At 42.1% G+C, this 19,707-nt stretch overlaps 1 protein-coding gene across 1 annotated transcript in view; it reads left to right on the forward strand.

Moving 5' to 3' along the window:
- Positions 1–19,707, forward strand: part of ABCC4 (ATP binding cassette subfamily C member 4 (PEL blood group)) — a 289,286-nt gene that overhangs the window by 229,676 nt on the left and 39,903 nt on the right. The window contains exons 22-26 of the mRNA XM_019663851.1: positions 5,486–5,605; positions 6,770–6,880; positions 7,868–7,968; positions 8,986–9,177; positions 19,060–19,215. Coding sequence (XP_019519396.1) covers positions 5,486–5,605; positions 6,770–6,880; positions 7,868–7,968; positions 8,986–9,177; positions 19,060–19,215 — 680 coding nt within the window. The remainder of the gene's footprint in view (positions 1–5,485; positions 5,606–6,769; positions 6,881–7,867; positions 7,969–8,985; positions 9,178–19,059; positions 19,216–19,707) is intronic.

The raw sequence follows: 19,707 nt of genomic DNA on the forward strand, positions 1-19,707 counted from the left end.
GATGATAGGACTTGGAGAAGGCAGAATAAGTGATAAGCTCCAACCAGTCTCTTGTGTAGACAAGGCTTCAGATATTTTATGATTTGAGGCCACTCATGAAATGGAGTCATTCCACCATCTTGTTCCAAAGAGTTTGTCTCTAGTATATCCAAAAAAGGGTTGTGTTTTAGAAGAGATAACGGAGATTTTTGCCTGGGGCAATGACCAGTTCTCACCCATGTGGAAGTGGAGGACGGGGGAGCCCCTGAGGCTTTTTTCAAGCAGCAGTATAGGATTTTCTCAGGGTTTGATCTTGAGACTTTGAAAACTTTGACATGGTCCCTTGTGGAGTAGGTGGCTTTTCCTGCATCTCAGTAGGCTGAGACAGTACGGTTAGACAGTAAGTTAAATCCGGATGCTCCCTCCTCCACACCCCCAGATAACCAAAAGTGGTGGCCAGTTGACTAGAACTGTTTATTGTTATCTACCTGGGTGGTCTGTGCCATAAATAACAATTCTACTGTTTCCTCTAAACAGTGATTGATAGTACCTCTTGAGGCTACTGCTGGAACCACCAGCAAAAAGAAAGACACCTGATTGCCATGGCTAGAAAACATAAACTTCCTTCATCCTTGTGCTTTGAAGTACTACTAAAGTCCCAAGGTTTATTTGCAGATCATACTGCCTAGCTGCCTCTGGAACCTTAGGCTGACATTTAAGCCGTCTTAAGGAAAAATCTACAGTTGATCATAATGGTTTTTTATTTTTGCAAAAGTGAGCATAGCAACACTCAGTCATACAGAAATGCATAAAACCAGTATGGCATTGGGTTGTATTTCTCTAGCCAACTCTATTCATTTGGCAATGCCTGAATTATGAAGCTATATCCAAATTCTGTCAGTAAGGGTTCTGTGATCAACTAGCAATGTCTGTGAGGGGCATTGCTAGAGGAGTGTTAACATGTGTGCCACATGTTTTCAGGCCATAGATCCTCAAGTCTGCTGTTTGAGAGTTCTCATGCCGATTCTTAGGGACTTTGTTCAACTAAGGTGCTTAATAAGATGTACAGTGATGGGTAAGGCTATTGAATATTAGCTAAGATTTAGGGTTTTCTAAAGATGCAAAATCTGCAGAAGAATGTATTGAGTCACACATGGGCATCTTTAACCCCTGATTATTCTCTGTCTGAGACACTGGCTGTGATTAAAAGTATAGCCTTGGGAATAAATCAGAGTTGGGTCTGACACTCAGCTCCATCAGTTGTGTTAATTTACTTAATCTTGGGCAATGCTCTTAATCCCTCAGTCTGTTTTTCTCTCTGTCAAGGATATAATATACCTGCCCTCTGGGTTTCCTGTGAGGATTGCTTCAATTGATGCTTGAAAAGTGTTTGCTAGCTCTAGAACCTTGACCATGAGGCAGTTAAGAACATAACATTGGGTTGTCAGAAAAGTCATGACGCATGTTTGCAACAGATGGCACTAGTTCATTTTTGGAAATATTAGAGTCATTTGCATCTATGTTATTGCTATGTTGTTTGACAGTTGACAGTTCTAGCTTCATTCTAAAAAATATTTGAGCGATTTGGTTGAGATTTGGAGATTTTGCAACAAGTTGAAGATGGAAGAGTAGACTGTGCATTTTTGCCATATTTTGCTGCTTTACTTCCATAAAGGGAAGAACACACATCAAGCTTGTGAAAAGTTGCATAAAGTTTACAGTGACCATGCTCTACAAGAATGTCAGTGCATGCGATGGTTCACGAAATTCCATGCTGGTGATTTTTATCTCAATGACGCTCCTCGGTCAGGAAGGCCCACCGAGGTTGATGATGACAAAATAAAGGCATTGTTCGAGTCAAACCCACGTTACATGACACAAGAGATTTCAGAAACATTGAACATCCATCATTCAAGCTTTCATGACCACCTCAAGAAGCTGGGATACGTAAGCAAGCTCGATATTTGGGTTCCGCACAAACTCAAAGAAGTTCATTTGATGGTGCATATAAACATCTGCAATATGCTCATTAAACGTGAGGAAAATGATCCTTTTTTGAAGCGACTGATAACTGGTGATGAGAAGTGGATTGTTTGCAACAATGTGGTGCACAGACGGTCTTGGTCCCGACATGATGATTTGCCTCAAACAACATTGAAAGCAGACATTCACTGAGGAAGGTTATGCTTTCAGTGTGGTGGAATTTTAAAGGTGTCATGTGTTTCGAGCTTCTACCAAGGAACCAAGCAATCAATTCAAATGTGTACTGTGGGAAAATGGACAGTTTGAACGAATCCATCATTCAGAAACGTCCAGAACTAGTTAATTGTAAAAGAGTTATGTTCCGTTGCGACAACGTGAGACCACACACAAGTTTGATCACTTGTCAAAATTATTGGCGCTTGGATAGGATGTGTTCTCACACCCACCATACTCGCCTGACCTTGTGCCATCAGACTTCCACTTGTTTCGCTCTCTTCAAAACTCCTTGTGTGGTATAACGCTCAATTCAGATGAGACTGTAAATCAGCACCTTGTTCAGTTTTTCACAAATAAAGACAGATCCTTCTATGAATGAGGAATTATGAAACTCACTGAAAGATGGCAAAAGGTTATCGAACAAAATGAGCAATATATCATTGATCTTTGTTCTTTATATAAATAAATGACCTTTGAAAAACATAGACAAAATACGTCATGACTTTCCCGACAATCCAATAGCAACTAGCAGGTCTCGCAGAGCATTAATGATAACCTGTAGCAAGGCTCTCAGCCCAGGGTCTTTTCATGTAGTTCTCTGCCCTTCCCCTCCCCAGAGCAGATTTGCAGCCCTTGTGGGGTATGTCACAAAGAGTCTTCAGGGTCATGGAAAACACGCCTGTCAATCTTGTGTAATGTAGGGTTACATGGTTACATTTGTCTGTGACTGCTGACTAATGCCGTAGGATAGCCTGCTCAGTCTGTGTGAAAAGGATATTGGTCAAGATAACACTGGAGCCCTGGCATCCCCTCTCCCTCTTGTGCTAGTTGATTTTCTTTACAGACCCTCCAATTCACTCCTCCTGGCATCACACTCAGCCCTAAGTGGAGTGTGAAAGAAACAAGATAGATTTTCACAGGTTCAGATTCCTGCTGTACTGCTGTAACTCTTGGGTATGAGGTAAATAAAGTAGGGGACATGTTCTTTGGGTGCCCTGGTGTTCAAGTCTTTGTGAGAGACACCTGATTTCTAAAGTTGACCCTGCCAGATGATCAGCTCCCATTTTGCTTTCCTGATGAGAAAAGCAAGTGAGGATATCCAAGCTGAAGAATTTCATTTAAAGGCTCCCCTTGGGTGAACAGCATATCTACTTTTTCCTGAGAAGAATTGCCTGTGATGAAATATTATATTTTATGCCACATTTGCTCTGGACATGGGAACATGGTTCTAGTGAGTTCTCTGTACTGTCTGGAGCTGGACTCTTAGCACTCTCTGGATAGAATAGTGGGCCCTGGAATTCTCCTGAACCGCCCCTGTGAGCACCCTGTATCCACATTGACTACGTTCTGGGGACAGGTTGGGACATCTGCTGGGGAGTGCAGAAAAGGCCTTATACAGAACTTCCAGCCTTTCTAAATTGAAGCATGAGTTCAGTCTGTATTCATATTGCTATCTTCACAGTATAAAGTTGAAGGAAGCTAAAATAAATACAAGTTAAAGATTACTCAATATAATGAAGAGGGGGAACAGGGTAGACGGTACAGCAAGATCACAAACATATAGCTGGCAGGTCAGACCATCCCACAATCACTTACGGCTCTTTGCTTAAATTAGATGCAAGGGAAAATGTTAGCTCAGAGAAGGTTTTTTCTTTCCCTAAAGCACTATCACAGGTGAGAGTCCCTAATGGTTAATGTCCACAGTTAGAGAAAAGCCCCAGGGCTGAGTGGAGAGTCAGCAGGCCCACAGCCCAGGCTGTCCTCCCACAGCCCAGGGCTTCCCACCTTCTGTGAGCCCATGTCACGCGTGGAAGCTTGCTCCTTCCTTACTTGTAGACCTGGATACTAAGAATAAGAGGAGGTTCTATGCCTGCACATTTCCCCCCCAGGACCCCTCGTATACACACACACACACACACACATACACACACACACAGACACACGCACAGTCCCACATATACATCAGTATTGACTGAACTGACACACAGTCAGGTATTCAGATGCCAGGCTAGGGAGTCAAGCCCTGAAAATCAGTTTGAGTTTTTCCCTTGACTCCTTTTCCCCATCATTATATAAAATCTCTGCAGTCTTCTGTAAGATAAGTGATCTCAATTTCCCCTAAACACCCAGGTTTTACTAACAGGTCTTCTCTAGGAGATTCATAGGTAACAAAGTGATAAGTCAGTACCTCTGATAAAGCAGAGATTATTACTCCATCCAGACAGAGATCACAGGCTCACGATCTGCCTCTTACAATAACTAGTCACAGCCTCATTCATGGTGGAGAATGAATGAAAACCATAAGGAATTGTCCCTGCCCAGCAGCCCACCTGTTCCTCAGTGTGCAGGCGCCAGACCCTGGCACCCAGACACACTGTGCTCTCAGAGAAGATGGCAGGGAAACCAGTGGCCAGACATTTGACATCAGTCCCCAAACCAACATAGTTACTCAAAAGAGAATGGCCACTAAGGCCACAGTCAGATTCTGAAAGGATGATGTCATTGTCACATGCCGTAGTGACTTCCAAACACCAGGACAAGCATCTGGCCGGACAGTTATAAAAATATCCATCAGGCTTCTGGTGATGAAATTAAAACTATTCAAAGACACCTTGGCAGTACAGGTCCTGTGGGCACAAGGGCAGTGCAGCACCCAGGTGTGCAGTGACCCATACAGAAAGCTCAGTGCACCAGCAGGCACAGGTAGGCTTTTCAGGATGCAGGGAGATAGCCGACTGTCCATTCACCTTATTTATCACTCACCTGTCCTGTGCCAGGCACTGTTCCAGTTTGGGGGATATGCTATTGACTTTATCCCAATCCTTAAGTTAATAATCTAAGGTGGAGACAGACACCTAGATAGTTAATCATAATTCAGTGTAGTGAGTTCTTTAATAGAACATTAAATTTAAAAACGCTACCGACTCAAAATTAGCAATAATTTCTGCCACGAGGGATGTGAAGGAAGAATATGGAGGGAGGCCATGTTGAGGAAGACCTTGATGAATGAGTTAGCAAAGAAAGAAATCTAAATCTAGCTATGATTTGAATTTAGTCAAAGATAGATTCACAGAGAAGCTTTTATTTCCAGGTCATTAAAGTGAAGCATGGTGTGATCAGGAGTTTGAGGGGTGACATGGAAGGTCCTCTCCAGGAGGGACATAGTCCCTTCTCCCCTAGGCTACCCACTGGGAAGGGGTGTGCTATTTGGTGGACGTGTGACCACCCAGCACAGGAGGCTTTTTTTTTTTTTTTGCATCCAGCCTCACTGACTTTCTCTGTCATTTGTCTTTCTCTGCCTCCCCAGCACGGAGCCCAGTATTTTCCCACCTATCGTCTTCTCTCCAGGGACTCTGGACCATCAGGGCACACAAAACTGAAGAGAGGTTTCAGGAACTGTTTGATGCTCACCAGGATTTGCATTCAGGTCTGTAAGTTTCTGGAAACAGTTTCAAAGGATGGGATAAGCTATTTTCTGAGGCTTACCCTCCTTCTCTGGTGGCCTTGCTGGCCACTTCTCTCTGCTTCCTCCTCAGGCCCAGCCCACCTCCTGTCTGCACATCTTCCTCCCTTCCCCTTCCCCTTGGCCATGAGTCCTGTCAGAATCCCCTATGCACCCCCCTCTCCCCCAGTCACACCCCTGCTTTTCTCCCCCGCCTGGCTTGCGTTGTCCTTCTAGCACCAAGCCCTGTGGCTTTCTGTTTGTTTAGGGCAGGATTTGGCAAACTTTTTTATAAAGGATCAGATAGTAAATATTTCAGTTTAGTGTGCTATATTCCTCTGTTGCAACTACTAAACTTTGTTGATGTAGCATAAATGCAGGCAAAGATAATGCAAATGGCAGCAGCTGTGTTCCAGTCAAGCTTTATTTACTAAAACAGGTGATTTGGCCCACATTCTGTAGTTTGCCAGCTCTTTTTTCAGAGCATGCAGGGTGGCAGAAGTGACCAAGAAAATCAAATTCCTGATCATGAGATTTGCCACTCATTTGATGTATAGTATTCTTTGTATCAGTGAAGCTTTTTTTATGTAGAAATTTCAGAATTTACTCTAAGTCTGCCAAGTCCTGGCTCATCTTTCCAATCTCCACCATATTTTGAAGATAAAATGTCACTTTAAGAGCCACATGCAGATCCTTTTAGCAAGATGGTCGTTTAGATACAGGCTCCTAAGGAATAAACACTGTGCAGGGCCCTGTAGTAAATATGGAAGGTCCTGGAAACAAGGAACTACACTTCCTGCTGCTGGAGAACTGGGAACAGTCAGTCCTATGAAAGGATGAGCTTTACACTGAAACTCAGCACCACACGAAATGCACTGACGTGATCATTTTTCCATATTCTGTAGTTTGATCACATTTCTCTTTATAACCTGTGGCTGAATTTTTCAGTGCATGCTTCCCATAAAGCCACTGTACTGACTCACACTTAGCTTTCTGGAATTTTCGGATTCCTCGGGTGTGCAACTTTGCCGTCCTACTTTGTGTAAAAATCTTCTGTAGCTCTACTGAGCAAAACGCTCCGCCTTGTTCAAAGCAGTTAATGTGGTTTTTCTCCTTATTCATTGTGCTTATTACGGTTCACAAACCCAGAGGCTTGGTTCTTGTTTTTGACAACGTCCCGATGGTTCGCCGTACGTCTGGATGCCATCTGTGCCATCTTTGTCATTGTTGTTGCCTTTGGGTCCCTGATTCTGGCAAAAAGTAAGTACAGATGTGAAAAACTATTTGTGGTATGATTACAATTTATAGCTGCACTTACAGTTTTTTAAATTAAACTCTTGCCACCTTGTCTAAATCGTATGCTGTTTGGTTCTTGTGAATTATATTAAAACGCTTGCAGTGGGTCAGGCTGGGGGTGACCCCATGATGTGGCCCATGTACAGGTGTCATTTGCATCTGGGTGAATTCTTTTATCTTTCTTGAATGGGTTGAGACCTATGCAAATGTAGCAAGCTGACCTTCTGAACATCCTGGTGTCCGGTATGGTGAGGAGAGGACCAAATTTACTATTGAGTATTTTGTCCAGCTTAAGGCTTTAGCTTTTAGCTTCGGGACTCTTCAGATCTTTTGATTGTAGGTGCTTGGTGCGCTGGGTTGAGAAAGATTCTCAGCAAGAGAGGATGTTATCCTCGCTGCCACGTGGGTACCAAATGAGCAGGTGTTGGAGTGAGTGGCATGAACTCACCACCCCTAAGTATTCCTTAGTGATAACAAACACCAAATCACAATATTTAATAGTGGAGCAATGAGAGTAGGAGTTTAGATTTAAAAGCACTGGCTCTTAGTACCCATTGCCTTGTTTTTAGTGGTTTTCACCTGTAGTTGCATTGGATGTAGAAAGTGAAATTACATAATGGCCCTTAAAACCATAGTAATGAAAATCTAAGTCATAACTTCCTCACCTATATAACACTGGCAAGTGTATGTCAATTCCTGTTGGGGTTAATAAACTCATTTAATAGTCTTTCTGAATTCATAGTGGTTTTGTTTGTTTGTTTGTTTATTTTGGGGGTTGCGTTTTTTTTGTGTCGTGGTCTCAGTCAATAGATAGTGAAAAGTATAACTATTACTATAATTATATGCAAAGTATTTGACTGTTATGAAGGAGTCTTGGTAAAGTGACAGAAGGAGCCAGGCTCCTGGTTAAGAATGGGACTGACTTTCTTCTTCGTCTTTTTCCTCATTTAGCTTTGGATGCTGGACAGGTTGGCCTGGCATTGTCCTACGCCCTGACCCTCATGGGGACGTTCCAGTGGTGTGTCAGGCAAAGTGCTGAAGTTGAGAATATGGTAATGTTTATCTTAACATTCTTAGCCTTTTCAAGTCTCCTCGCCGTTAAATAGCATAAAAGTACTTCTTATGTAAAATATTAAAACTGTTATTTTTACATCGTAGCTAACAGAGCTTTTTAGATCCTTCTTCCATCTGTTTAAAGTTAATGTAAAATCAAATATATACATCTTTTTCTCAGTCTTATGTATGCTATGTCAGCAGGTTTTATATTCATCACAAGCTGTCTTCAAATGTAATAAATGTCTCTGTAGGAGGGAGGTTCTCAAATCCTGGAGAGGATATAGGCTCGTTTTTTAGAGGCCTCTTTATTTTTCTTTTTTTAATGGGTAATTCCTCGTTCTTGGTAAAAGAAAAATGTAATATTTTGAGGTTGTTTATTTAATTAGTAAGTTCTCCCCCATTTTAGTATTGATTCTTGTATGTATCACCTGAATTTGCTCGAGTCCCTTCTTTTTGGTGGGATAAGCTCCCTCTTGGAATGTGCTAGTCAGAGATGTTGAGTTACGTTTGTTTAGGAGGGCTTGGTCAATATGTAAGTTATCTCCTCTTTTGAATATTTACACCTTCTCCTAAAGGGAGAAAAACAATAAAAGTAAAATCGGTTGATTTTACCCTTCGAATAGAGTAGAAAGTGACTGTTAAAATGAGGTTTGATGACCATCCAGTTTAATTCACCTGTAACAGATGACTCTTCTGTAGCATAAATTACTGATTGGTGGCTGTAGTATTCTTTTCTTGGACAAAATCCTCTAATTTTTATTGATATAAAACTTTTTTAGTTTTATTCTAATCTTGAGGGAAGTAGCGATAAGTAAAAGTGTCATAAGATGATGAACAAGTTTGTAAACCGCCAAAATCCTCATTAAACTCTTAGTTCTCTCCTTTGGGGATGTTAAGTCCTGATATATCTTTAACCAACCAGGTATAAAAGTAGAAAGTTTCATATACTATCACTTAACATTCGTAAACAAAACCCTCCGTTCCTAACCCATGCAATATCATATGTCTTTCAGATGATTTCAGTAGAAAGGGTGATGGAATATACAGACCTGGAGAAGGAAGCTCCTTGGGAATATCCAAAACGTCCGCCACCGGCCTGGCCCCATGAAGGAGTCATTGTCTTTGACAATGTTAACTTCACGTACAGTTTAGACGGACCTGTGGTATTAAAACACCTGACAGCGCTCATTAAATCAAGAGAAAAGGTGTGTTTAAACTCTCATGCCTCTCTAAAATTTCCACTAAAGATTCAGTGCCACATCTGCTTGTGGGCAAAGGGACTCCTTGTTCCTCTGCAGACGCCAATTAGATCAGTGGTAATAAATAGGTAAGTCTCTTGGAAACTGACCACGAATGTGGATACCAACATTTCTTTCCTCCAATTGTGAGCTGCGTCATTGTGGTTGGTGAGCCCTGGGTTGCAGGGCTGGAACTTGACCTGACTCAGGGTACTCAATCCAACATCTAATTATTCCTGCCTAAGCCTTGGAAGTTAACTCTGGCCCCTTGTCACTAACCCTCCAATATCTATCTAGTTCCTGTCGATTCTAACTTCTTTGTATTTCTCTAATCCTTCACTCCTCCATCCACCCAACCCCCTTCATGGCAGCCTTCAGTTGCAGTCTTCCTCTGTCCCTTGGCCTGTTCCATAGACTTGCCCTCTTCTAACCCATACGTGGCTGTTGTTCCCCTGCCCTCCCACCCATAGGCAGCTGCCTTCTGAAACAAAGACCTGATCCTTATGGGCTCCCTGGCTAGCTCCTGGCCTGGGAGAGCCGCTGCTGGAACCATAGTGAGGCCTCATATCCACTCCAGCAGGGGCTGTGTGGCCAGTTCTCAGCCACCAGAGAAGACTCTGGCATCCATAACCCAGTCAGGGCTTAAGACCCAGAGCCCACAGCTGGAGGCAGAAAAGGGCCCAGAGACTCATTGAAAGTCGATGAAAGGAACCCAAGTTTGCAGAGCCATGATACACGAGGGAGACCGATGAGAGGTTTGTGACCTAGTCTTGCCAGTGTCTAAGTCCACCGGCAGTGGGACTTGGGGCCCTCAGCTGGGACCAGAGCAGGCCCTTGAAGAGTGACTAATCCAGAACAGATGAGGCTATAGGAAGCTCTTCTCCTTCCTATTTTTCCAGCGTCCACTCTAACATGCACACACACAGTTAGTGTGTAGGTTGTCCCAAAGCATCCCGTCCTTCCAGCTCCCAGCATGCATGCTGCCCCGTTACCTCAGAGACCCTTCCTCCCCTTCAATCGTCTGGCTGGCGAGTCTCCTTGTTTTCAGAGTCATCTCTAATGCATCTGCCTCTGTGAGAGTCTGAATTCTTCCACAGTGTCTTATGTATTCTTTTTTTTTTTTTTTAAAGATTTTTATTGGGGAATTGGGGGGATGGGGACAGTGCTGGGGAATTGGGGGAAGGGGAACAGACAAGTTGCTGTCGTTTTGTTCTTCAGTCTAGTTGTGGAGGATGTTGCTTCACTGGCCCAAGTTGGCACCATCATCGCGCTCTTCCCAGGCGAGGCAGATCAGTTGCCGGCTTCTGGACGGCCGCTCATGCTGGCTGCTGGCCACTCATCGCGGCTGCCGGCTGCTCACGCCGGCTGCTGGCTACATACGGTAGCCCATGGCAACCCACTGCCACAGGGGCTGCAGCCTACGCTGTCGCCAGCGACTCATGGCAGCCCAGCTCCAGGTTGAGCTGTTGTTCAGCATCTTAGCTGTGGAGGGCAGTGTCACTGGCCCTCATATGTCGGATCCAAACCGGGGCCCTCTGGCGTCCCAAGCCAGTTCTTAACCATCGCGCCACTCGGCCGGCCCCTTATGTATTCTTTTAAGGCAGCATTTGTATTCATGCATGTTCATAGCAGGATTAGTCACAGTAGCCAAAAATTGGAAGCAACCCAAATGTCCATCAAGCAATGAATGGATAAAATGTGGTACAGCCATCTAATGGAATATTATTCAGCATTAAAAATGAAAGAAATGGATGAGCCTTGAAGACATTATGCTAAATGAAATATGCCAGGCACAAAAGAACAAATGCCATATGATTCCACTTATATGGGGTTACTAGAATAGTCAGTTTCACAGAGACGGAAAGTAGAATGGTGGTTGCCAGGGGTTAGGAGTACTGGTGAATGGGGAGTTAGTGTTTAATGGGTACAGAGTTTTATGTTGCAAAGGAAAAATAATTCTGGAGATTACTTGCACCAAAAATGTGAATGTACTTAACTCTACTGAACTATATACTTAAAAAAATGGTTAAGTTGGCAAATTTTATGTTATGTATATTTTACCGCAATTAAATAATAAAAGCTAGCACTTGGTGGCATGCTTTGCAATTTTGGGTCTGTAGCTCACAGTACCGTGAGGCTTCTTAAGGTCAAGGAGCATTTATTTTTGCTTTTGTGCTCTAGAAAATGGCATTCTGCAGGGCACACAGTGGGTGCTGGGAGAGTGAGTGATTAATATGCAGGTATGAAGCAACCAGTAAAAAAAACATACACACAAGACAACTCCTGTAAACAACCCATTACCTAGATGTGTTAACTACGTTAAGAATGGCTCTTTTAAGCTCTCTTTCCACCACAGACCGATTTAGTGGACTATAGCCGTAATTTAATGAATGATACCCTTGTGACATGAAAGAATAAAGTTTCAACTTAATGCCCAAATGATACCCAGGGAGCAGCTTTTAGTGAGTCATGTGGCAAAAGCTGGCTCCTAATTATTTCCAGTTTTCCTGTAGGTCGGGAAGAAGGTGAGGACTGCTGTGTCGGGAAAACATTAACTGCAGCTCTTGATGAAATTCTGTCGCTAAGAGCACTGTGAGGGATGTTTGTTGACTGGCAGACAATGTGTCCATCAGATTTCACATTCTAAACATAATTCTGTTAATTTGTACATGTCTTAAATTTCCCTTGAAACCATAAAACATGAATTATCTAAGAAACTGTTGTACAACTTAGAAACGTAACAGATTCGTATTCTTCAATCTTGAAACCCCCAGGGCATATAGGATTATCTGAGATTCTAAAAGGTTTGAGGGAGAATTCAATTTGGAGACTGAATTATGGTAACTTCAATAACTTATCTTTTGATTTGTGTCTTGCTCCACTCACAGTATCACCTTTAGTTTCATTTATGTATTCAGAGATTGTATCCAGCCAGTGGAGTCATGAAATGATTTCACTGTGCCTGCGAAGACCCCAGGTTTCATCGCCTCCATCCCTGTGCCAGCCCCCCATGATTCCGGGACACCCCTTCGGTCTTGCATTTGATAGTGAGAGGCTGTTGCAGGGAAGGACATGGGAATGTGCCAACACAGCAGAAACGGTGTTTTATTCTCTTTCATTTATTTCCTCTGCTGTCCAGATTCCTGGCAGTTAGGGTAAACGAGAAAATCTAATAGGTACTAAGCAGGATACTAATTCACAGAAGAAATACCCAGTAAAAATAAAGAACCAAAATGAGGTAAAAAGCACCTTTGGCTTCCTGGTTAGAGTCTAAACACTGGCTGCATTTTTTCATTTAGATGATTTTGTGGTTGATTTGATCATTTTAGAAGAGTACTGGGCCATTTTAAAACATTTTCCAGCTTTAGAGGTAGATTGATTTTGGTTTATTATTTTTTTTCTTGCTCAGAGCTATTACTTGCATAATACATTTTTATAGATGTGTACTAGACCTTGCTATAATGTGCAAAAATATTAGTTTCCTACATTTTATCCAGTTTTACATTCTACTTTCTTAGAAATCCCTCCCCTCGCTCCCAGATTGTTTTGCTTCCCATGCCGGCTTTCTAGTTCCTTGTTACTCAAGCTGTGGCGCCAGGGCCAGCAGCATCTCCATCACCTGCGAGCTTCTTAGAGTGCAGGATCTCAAACCCCCAGACCTCTTGACTCAGAATCCCATTGGAACGATACCCCCTGGTAAAGTTCTCTCTCTCCTATAGGCAGTTTTTGATGACTGATAACCCATGATTTCCAAAAAATGTCCTTTGACAATTTGAAATTGAGCTCATGAATTAATCCAATCCCTATGACTGAGCACAATGCTCTAGAAAGTTCTTTGCCATTTACCACCCTATAGATTTATTTACTTTCATAGTCTGCAAATCATGAGTTTATATTATAATCTAACTCTGTGTGATTCCAAGTTTCTTTTCAGTGTAGACTATCTTCATCACGCACAGTTTTCATCCTGTTGTCCAGCCTTCCCCATACCAGCCTCCTGCAGGGACTAGAGGTATTTCACCATCAGCTGGGCTGGGCCCTGCCTGGACCAGGAGGCAGGGACAGCCAAGTGTAGCAATATACTTGAGGTCCTTTCCCACCTGATGGGATCAAAAATTAGTCTCACTGCCCCAAGCAGGGTACTATGTCTGTCTGACCTGTTTCCCAGGTACGTTGTGCCCCAAGTAGCTGCAGGTTTCTCCCCTAGCCCCAACTGTGAGTGCTATTTCTTCCTGTTAACAGCCAGCCCACCTGACCTTGGGTAGAGAGATCTGCTGTCTTGTCCCACCACCACAATATACACCCATATCCATATCATGCTTTAACTATCTGGCAATAAGATCCATTTGGTAGACCAGTTCCTTTAACCGTAGCTACACCTCTCCGCACTTCCTCTGGCTAGACAGAAGGACATAATAAGGTGCCAGGTCATCCAAGTGATAAGGAGGCCATGAGCAGAATGGAAAAGAGGCAGACAGACCTGGGTTTGAGTCCCGTCCTGCCACTTCTGGGTTCTGTTATTTCAGGCAGGCTAATTAATCTTACGAAGCCTCGCTCTTCTGTCTTGCAAAATGGAAGTAATAAGATGTAACCTGTAGGGTTATTGTATAGCTTAAACAGGATAAGGCATGAAATGCACCTAGCATCGAGACCAGCACAGAGTAAATGTTTGGACAAAGATAGCTGTCAATATCATGGGGTGTAAAAATGCTCATAACCTCTTACCCTGCGTAAATTGTTGTCTGCCCCATGAAAATGAGGAGTTGGCTATTTACAATTTTATTTATGGTTATAGAATCCATCTGCCATGTCTGTCTTCTCTTTCCAGCTTATTGTATATCGAAACAGTATGGTGATAGATTTTCCATAAATTTCTCCAGGCTGAGGTAGACTCCTCAACTCTCTACGAAATGCCTCTTTTGTGTAGGACACCACAGGTAATACAAATAATACCAAGGTGAACCTAAGACAGATCTGCTCTCAACACACACAGTCCAGTAGAAGCAACGAGGTAGTATAAAAATGGCTTCTATATAAGATAGAAAGAAGTCACAATTTTTATGGAAGTTTAGAAAAAGATGATATAACATCTGTTGGGGTGGGAGAAGTCTACATGAGGGGACAGGTAGAGCATTTCTGAGAAATTAGGCATTCGAGACAGACTTGGTGACATGTGGCTAGGATTTCAGCAGGTAGCAATGCGCATGAGAGGCATTCCAGGTGGTGGGACCAGCATAAGCAAAGGCAGGATGCCTCGATTCAATGAAGGGAGAATTGGACACCTGCAGAGCCCTCAGGGAAATGAACTACCAGGTTTATAACACACATTTTCATGTTGAATCCTCACAACTACGTAGAAACCCTTAGGAAGTGGACTCATGGAGATTAAGGACGGAGAGAGAGGTTAGCTGGGGGCAGTTTTGTAAGAAAAGACTTCCCAGGACATAGGCAGGCACAGAGCTGTCTTTCGGGAGTTTAACCTGAGAAGTGAGTGCATGTGGACTAGTGGGAAGATGCGAGAGCCAGGAAGCCACTAGCTATTATGTACTCCTAGCAAGACGTAATGGGGAAAGTGAATCCACTTTTTGGAATCGAACCGATGGCAATTAAAACAAAGTTATGACACCCAGGTTTGTGAATGTGCAGGGAAATGGGTGGGAGTAGAAATTGATGGCATATTTCTGGAGGGTAGTTTGGCAGTACTTAACAGCCTCCTTTGAAAATGTTCATACCTGTTTCTCAGCAATTCCACATCTAAGAATTTATCTTAAGGAAATAATTAAGGTTGTTTGCAGAGACTTCAAGGATATTTAACAGAGTTATTTATAATAGCAAAATATCTACAAATAGGAGGTTTGTTAAATAAATGATCACATACTGTAATATTACATAGCCATTAAATGTTTTTATGAAATAGTAAATGAAAGCAGATTATAACTATATTCATATTAATCCCATTTTGTTTAAATATATGAGCTAGTATTTTTAAGAAAACATACACACGCGAGCGCATGTGCCCAGAAAGAAAATACATCCACATTTTAAGAATGATTTTATCAGAGTGCTGGGGTTACTGCTAGTATTTTTTTACTTTTCAAATTTACTTGCACTGATTATGATTAAGAAAAGGGTTTGTTTTCTTTTTTAAAAGGCAATACATCTTTGCACAGAGATGGTGACTAGGGGCATTAAAATGAGGGGATTGGGTTGTGTAACATTGCTAAAGTAGAATCTTCAGGGCCGTGCTGGAGTTGGAAAAAGCTAGAAATAAGGTGAATGCTTTGAGCCTGTGAGGCTGGAAACGATGTTATAAGATTAAAGTGAGGAAGTCAGAAGGAGCAGCTGTTGTGAGTGGGGCATTGGATATTAGTTATGTTGAATTTGATGTCTGAAGAGAGATCCAGGTGCAAATGTCTAATACGTTGGTGTGGTCGTCAGAGGCCAACCTTGGCCTTGTTGAGAAAACATAAAGGTGCAGCTGCAGAGCAGCTGAAATAAGACTATCTCAAAGTGTCTCTTTGATATTATGAATGTAAACTTACTGATATTGATGATACTCTCCATGGGCAGCTAGTAAAAACCATTAGCAACCTGTGAAAGACTAAGGCTATAGTTTTGATGACTGAACTACAGAGAGAAATAGAGCCAGTTTTTCTCTGAGTTGCCTTTTTCTTATTGTCCCCGCTTGAGTTTGGAGCTCACAGTCTTGTGGTCGTGAGCAGCTCTCAGTGCCCCCTGCCATATAGGGGCCATTTACCCAAAGTCTACAAATGTTCCCGATTTCCACATAGATCAGTTTCAATAGAGCTGATAGCATGAGAAAATGCACACATTCTCAGAGTCATGGTTCCTGTCTGTATCTTAATGTGTGTTGATTTACATATGAGAACACCCAGAAATACATAGAAACACACCTAAGCCATGCATATATATGCACTAGGACTCACCTATAAGTAGAAAATGGCCCGCCTATAAAAGACAAATGAGGATTTACCATAAAGTACAAAATGGCCACCAAGATAATAAAATTACCTCAAGCCATTTTTTTTTCTCACACTTAATCTCTATGAAGATAAATTCTTTTTTGAGAGAAAAGGATATCTTCCCACCGCACACAGGTGTTGTTCCTAAGAGTATTCTCTAATGAACTTCCTGAATGATAAGCTCCTTCTCACAGTCGGCTTCCCAGCTGGGGACAGGAAGTGTGAACTTAGATGAGGATATATATATATAAATTTGGGAAGGAAAGATTTCACACTTGATATGTTCTATTTTCTTCTGTAAAATTGGAGGCAAGTTCAGTTTGTAAGGGTAAGGGATGCATGCTAATCACTACAACGTTGTAGTGTTAGGAAAATTAAAAATAAATGTATAGCAATAGGAAAATGGCTGAGTAAATTCTGATATATCATTTGGACAAAATGCATAATTAAGATGATGTATTAGTATAGAAAAATTATAGTTTAGTGGGAATGAGGAGACTCAAATTTAGGGAAGAGGTTTGAAAATGGTTTACAATAGGCCAGCCGAGTGGCTCAGTTGGTTAAGAGAGCGAGCTCTGAGCAACAGGGTCGCTGGTTCGATTCCCACCTGGGCCACTGAGCTGCGCCCGAGCTGAGCTGCCATTGAGCTGCCAATAGGTGGCAGGATGGCTCAGCTGGTGAGAGCACATGCTCCTAACAACAAGGTTGCCGGTTCGACTCCCGTATGGGATGATGAGCTATGCCCACCTGCAGTTAAGATTCAGCATGGCACCTTGAGCTGAGCTGCCTTAAGCTGCTGATGGGTGGCTGAATGGCTCAGTGGCTAGAGCGTGCGCTCTTAGCAACAAGGTTTCCGGTTCGACTTCCGCATGGGACGGTAGGCTAAGCCCACCCACAGCTAAGATTGAACATGGCACCTTGAGCTGAGTGGTCACGAGCTGCGATGGCGACTGGACTTGGGAGCTGAGCTAGCTGTGCCCTCCACAACTAAGACTGAAGGAAAACTTGGCTGTGCCCCTTCCCCAAATCCCCAACACTGTTCCCCTCCCCCAATTTCCCAATAAAATCTTTAAAAAAAAAAAAAAAGAAAAGGAAAATGGTTTACAATAGCTACCATGGAGACAGACAGGGAACTTACTGAGGTCTGATAAAAGGAATGCCAAGTAGCCCAAGGGTCAAACTCAGCTAGTCATGTGATGATTACCAATAATTTTGACATGGAAGTAGTGGCAAAGATGAAAAGCTAAATGAATACAGTAAGAAAAGCAATATAGTCAAGAGAGATTGTGTAGTTAAAGTGGTTCAGAGCCTAGACTCTGGAATCAGTGTCTTGAATCAAGTCCTGACACCACCACTTAAGAATGAAAGGCAGGGTTGGCTTCTTGGTGTGCAATGAGTGCCGTTGACAGAGTCCTGCTCAGAAGGGTCCTGTGTGGGGTTGAAAAGCCCTGCTGACACTACCTTGAAATTCTTAATAATTTTATCTTTGAACTTGTGTTTTGTTAAGTCTGATGGAACAATGGAGCATGCTTGTGAGCAGAGGATATTTGCACTCATGCATGTCCCTCATTACTTGCTGCCTCATTTGCATATAAAACAGATGAATTCTTTTTGAAATGCCATTATTGATTTTACAGATGAAGCTTTAAAACTTTGGAGGTATTCAAATAAGAAAATATGTAAAGTTCCCACCATACAGGCAGTGCTCAGAAAGGTTTAGTTGGTCTATGTTTAAAGCCGTGAGTTTTTAAAATCTGAATTAATTTGCAAATGATTGAAAGCATGTCTTAGGCCCCTCATTGATTCCAGATTCCTAAATAGAGATATCTCCTGGGAAGCTCCCATCAGGGAATTTTCAGTTGGGAAGCTCATTGGTTTAATAAAAAAATTTAAAAAAAGTCAGTTTCTGCATACGGATTTTAAATGCACACAGCTAAAAACCAGTTTTTACAATAGAGTTTCATTCTTGACCAGCATTTTACCTGATTATATTGATTCTTTGATCTTATTGTCAGTGCTCTTAATTTCTCTCAGCTTTGGTTTTAATAACTAGACTGATACTTGACACGTATCTTTCCCAAGGGGCAATTTATAACTATTAACTGGTTTGTAAAATGCCTTTTGAACTGCTCAGATGAAAGGCTCCATATAAATAGCAAAATGTTACCTGTGTCGTTGTTATTGTTGATCTCGTTACGTGTATTTTAGCTACTCACGACTGCCTTTTAAGACGCTGAGACCTGCATTAAGAATTTTTAAGATGTTTCTTTTCAAGACAGAACTTAACCTGGATATTTAACATCCAGAAGTGATTTGGTTTCTCTACCAAACAGTAATAGAACTCTGGGAAAATGAATACTTGTTTATGTATAACACTTTTGACTTGACTTGTTGGCATCACTATAAAATTATCCAAGAAATTCTCAAGGTTCAGAATACCCAGACCCAGGAATAAAGCTAATTTAAAAGCTGACTTCTCACCAACAGAAGACTGCTGCCTTTTCACTGCCAATAGATTGATTCTCTTTATTTGTAACTCTTCTTCAGACCAGTGAATTTCAACCAGGGGCAGTTTGCCACCCTAAGGGACATTTGTCAGTGTCTTCACATTTTTGGTTACCACAATTTCGAGGTGCTACTGGTGTCTGGTAGGTATAACCCTGGGATACTGGCGAACATGGCTGCAATGCACAGGACGGCCCCCATACACACAAAGAGCTGTCTGGCTCAAAATGTCAACAGTGTGAAAGTTGAGAAACAGACTGCGCTCCATATGGAACTTCTTTAATTCACCTTCAACAGCCAAGGTTTCTCCTAGGTCTGTTGCATGTTGTTTTTTCCTAATCTCGCCTGGATCTCGTTACAGGTTGGCATTGTGGGAAGGACAGGCGCTGGAAAAAGTTCCCTCATCTCAGCCCTTTTTAGATTGTCAGAACCCGAAGGTAAAATCTGGATTGATAAGATCTTGACAACTGAAATTGGACTTCACGATTTAAGGAAGAAAATGTCAATCATACCTCAGGTATGCAAGTCAGAGCATTCTCACATGTTCTTTTGTATAAGGGCACCTAAGTTTAATTGCTTTTAATTTTATTGCTTTAAAAAAAATGAATTAAAGGGTTGATTTCCACCCCTCACCCCCCAGTAGGGCATATTTTAAACAGCAGGTACTTGAAATAGATATTTTCATCAGATACCAGATTTTGTTTGTTTGTTTATTCATTTGGTGTGTGGGGTGGGGGAGAGAGGAGAGGGAGAGAGGCAAAGATAGAAAGATTTAATAACTTACCCAGATAGATTTCTGGACTCAAACTTCCCCAAGTATTCAGTTTTGTCTACTGATAACCACATAATTCTGAGAATCAAATGATAAATGGTTTGTTTAGCACTCAAGAGGTTTCTATAGGAAAACATGGATTTTAAATGTCTTGATGGAATTTTGCTGTAGGAAATAAAGCTGCCTTTCAAAGGGGGTTATCTCCGTGGAGGTCTTTTCTATAAAACTGGGGGGCGT

This window comes from Hipposideros armiger, unplaced genomic scaffold (assembly GCF_001890085.2).
Source record: "Hipposideros armiger isolate ML-2016 unplaced genomic scaffold, ASM189008v1 scaffold_407, whole genome shotgun sequence".
Classification (NCBI taxonomy): domain Eukaryota; kingdom Metazoa; phylum Chordata; class Mammalia; order Chiroptera; family Hipposideridae; genus Hipposideros; species Hipposideros armiger.